Here is a 1,735-nt window from a genome sequence, read left to right as displayed (position 1 = left end):
TGGAGTTACACCTCCAGTTCCGCAGCTAACAAGACAGCTCTTTTGTGTGCTCTAGACGCTTATGATGTGACTCCTAATGTGATCTGCTGTGCATGTATCTGTGAATCCTTTGTGTCCTGTTTATCCACAAGCTGTCCTGTTGAAATCACTGAGCATGTCACCTCCCAGGACATTTGCTGCAGTTCTATGGACATAAGTTTGGCCAGAAAAAGATTTCCAGAGACACTTTCTAAAGGATCCCCTGTTTTGAGGGTACCATCTGGTGGTTTGCTCCCTTCACATACCCCCCCGCCCTTGCTTCCCACCCCAGCCTCTTCAAGTGCAACACATCTCTCCAGAACACCCAGGTCTCCCTGCTTTTGTGATAACTGGCCTTTCCCTTCCTTGCAGGACACCTGAGCCCCACTGCTTGCACCTTGAGGAAGCACAAGACAAATAGGAAGCCCCGAACCCCATTCACCACTTCCCAGCTGCTGGCTCTGGAGCGCAAGTTCCGCCAGAAGCAGTATCTGTCCATCGCCGAAAGAGCCGAGTTCTCCAGCTCCCTCAACCTCACAGAGACCCAGGTCAAAATCTGGTTCCAGAATCGGAGGGCCAAGGCCAAGAGACTGCAGGAGGCTGAGCTGGAGAAGCTCAAAATGGCAGCGAAGCCCATGTTGCCATCGGGGTTCAGCCTCCCTTTTCCCATCAACTCTCCCATCCAGGCTGCCTCACTGTATGGAACATCCTACCCTTTTCACAGACCTGTGCTTCCTATCCCACCCGTTGGACTCTATGCTACTCCCGTTGGATATAGCATGTACCACTTATCCTAAGAAGATCAGAAAGACAAAGCGACAGTGAGACTGACTTCCTGGTGGATCACATCCAACCCTGAGAAGGCAGTACCCCGACCAGTACTGGCCGTTCTTTCTGCACACTTCTATCTGCCATCCTGAGCATATCGGAGTTTGCGTTAGCAAAGCAAGGCATTCTGTATGCTATGGGTTGGGTGTCTTCTGAGAGTGCTCTGAGCGCTCTAAGTCCAATCCTCAAAGAAAGAAAAAAGTAAAAACAAACAAAAAAATTGAGCAAATGTAAGGGTTTTATACAGAGCACATAAAACTAAAATAAAAAAGAATGGGTGAAAAAACAACCTCATCTTACAGAGGCAGAGATTTCCCGATACCTTCCTGATGGGGCCCAACACATGTTTAAAGTAAGAGGGGTGCATGCCCTAAACCCATCTCTAACTTGCCATCACTTCATATGCGGGCAGGAGGCAGGAAATAAAAAGGTATAATCAAGGTTTTGTTGTTTGTTTTGTTTTTGGGGTTTTTTTTGTGTTTTTTTTTTTAAAGAAAGCAGAGCCCATAGCTAGACACACCGTGTAAATAGAAACTAGACCCAGTAGAGTCTGAGTGAAGTTCAGAGCCAGGAAGTGCTTGCATTTCTGGGGATAGGGGAAATTTTTGCATCCCAAGCCTTGACAGATGTTCGTTACAAGATGAACATCAGGGCCCCTAAATGTAGAGCAACAGCTTTATCCTTCATTGGCTCCTGTAACACTTTTATCTGTATAAATAGCTTCAGCATTTGTAAAGCACTGTGAGGGGAGGTGGAGTACAAGAGAGGGTTATAAGGCAGTCTGGTCTTTATCTCTTCCAATTGGCATGCCTAGTAATTTTTGGCTACAGCCAGGTAATCTTGGCTCTGCAACGCTCTTTGAAAACCAGGAGAGAGGGTAGGAAGCTTT

At 47.0% G+C, this 1,735-nt stretch overlaps 1 protein-coding gene across 1 annotated transcript; it reads left to right on the top strand.

Moving 5' to 3' along the window:
* Nucleotides 1–377: 377 nt before the first annotated feature.
* MSX2 (msh homeobox 2) lies at nt 378–1,031 on the top strand (the record flags this gene model as incomplete). The annotated part of the gene is made up of 1 exon (XM_010191125.1): nt 378–1,031. A coding segment is annotated over one exon (438 nt), but the record flags the coding sequence as incomplete, so codon positions are not given.
* Between the last annotated feature and the right edge of the window lie 704 nt (nt 1,032–1,735).

Source organism: Mesitornis unicolor, unplaced genomic scaffold (genome assembly GCF_000695765.1).
Source record: "Mesitornis unicolor isolate BGI_N332 unplaced genomic scaffold, ASM69576v1 scaffold42028, whole genome shotgun sequence".
In the NCBI taxonomy this organism is placed as follows: domain Eukaryota; kingdom Metazoa; phylum Chordata; class Aves; order Mesitornithiformes; family Mesitornithidae; genus Mesitornis; species Mesitornis unicolor.
The sequence above is the reverse complement of the archived record's forward strand: the minus strand, read 5'-3'. Positions and strand labels throughout refer to the sequence as shown.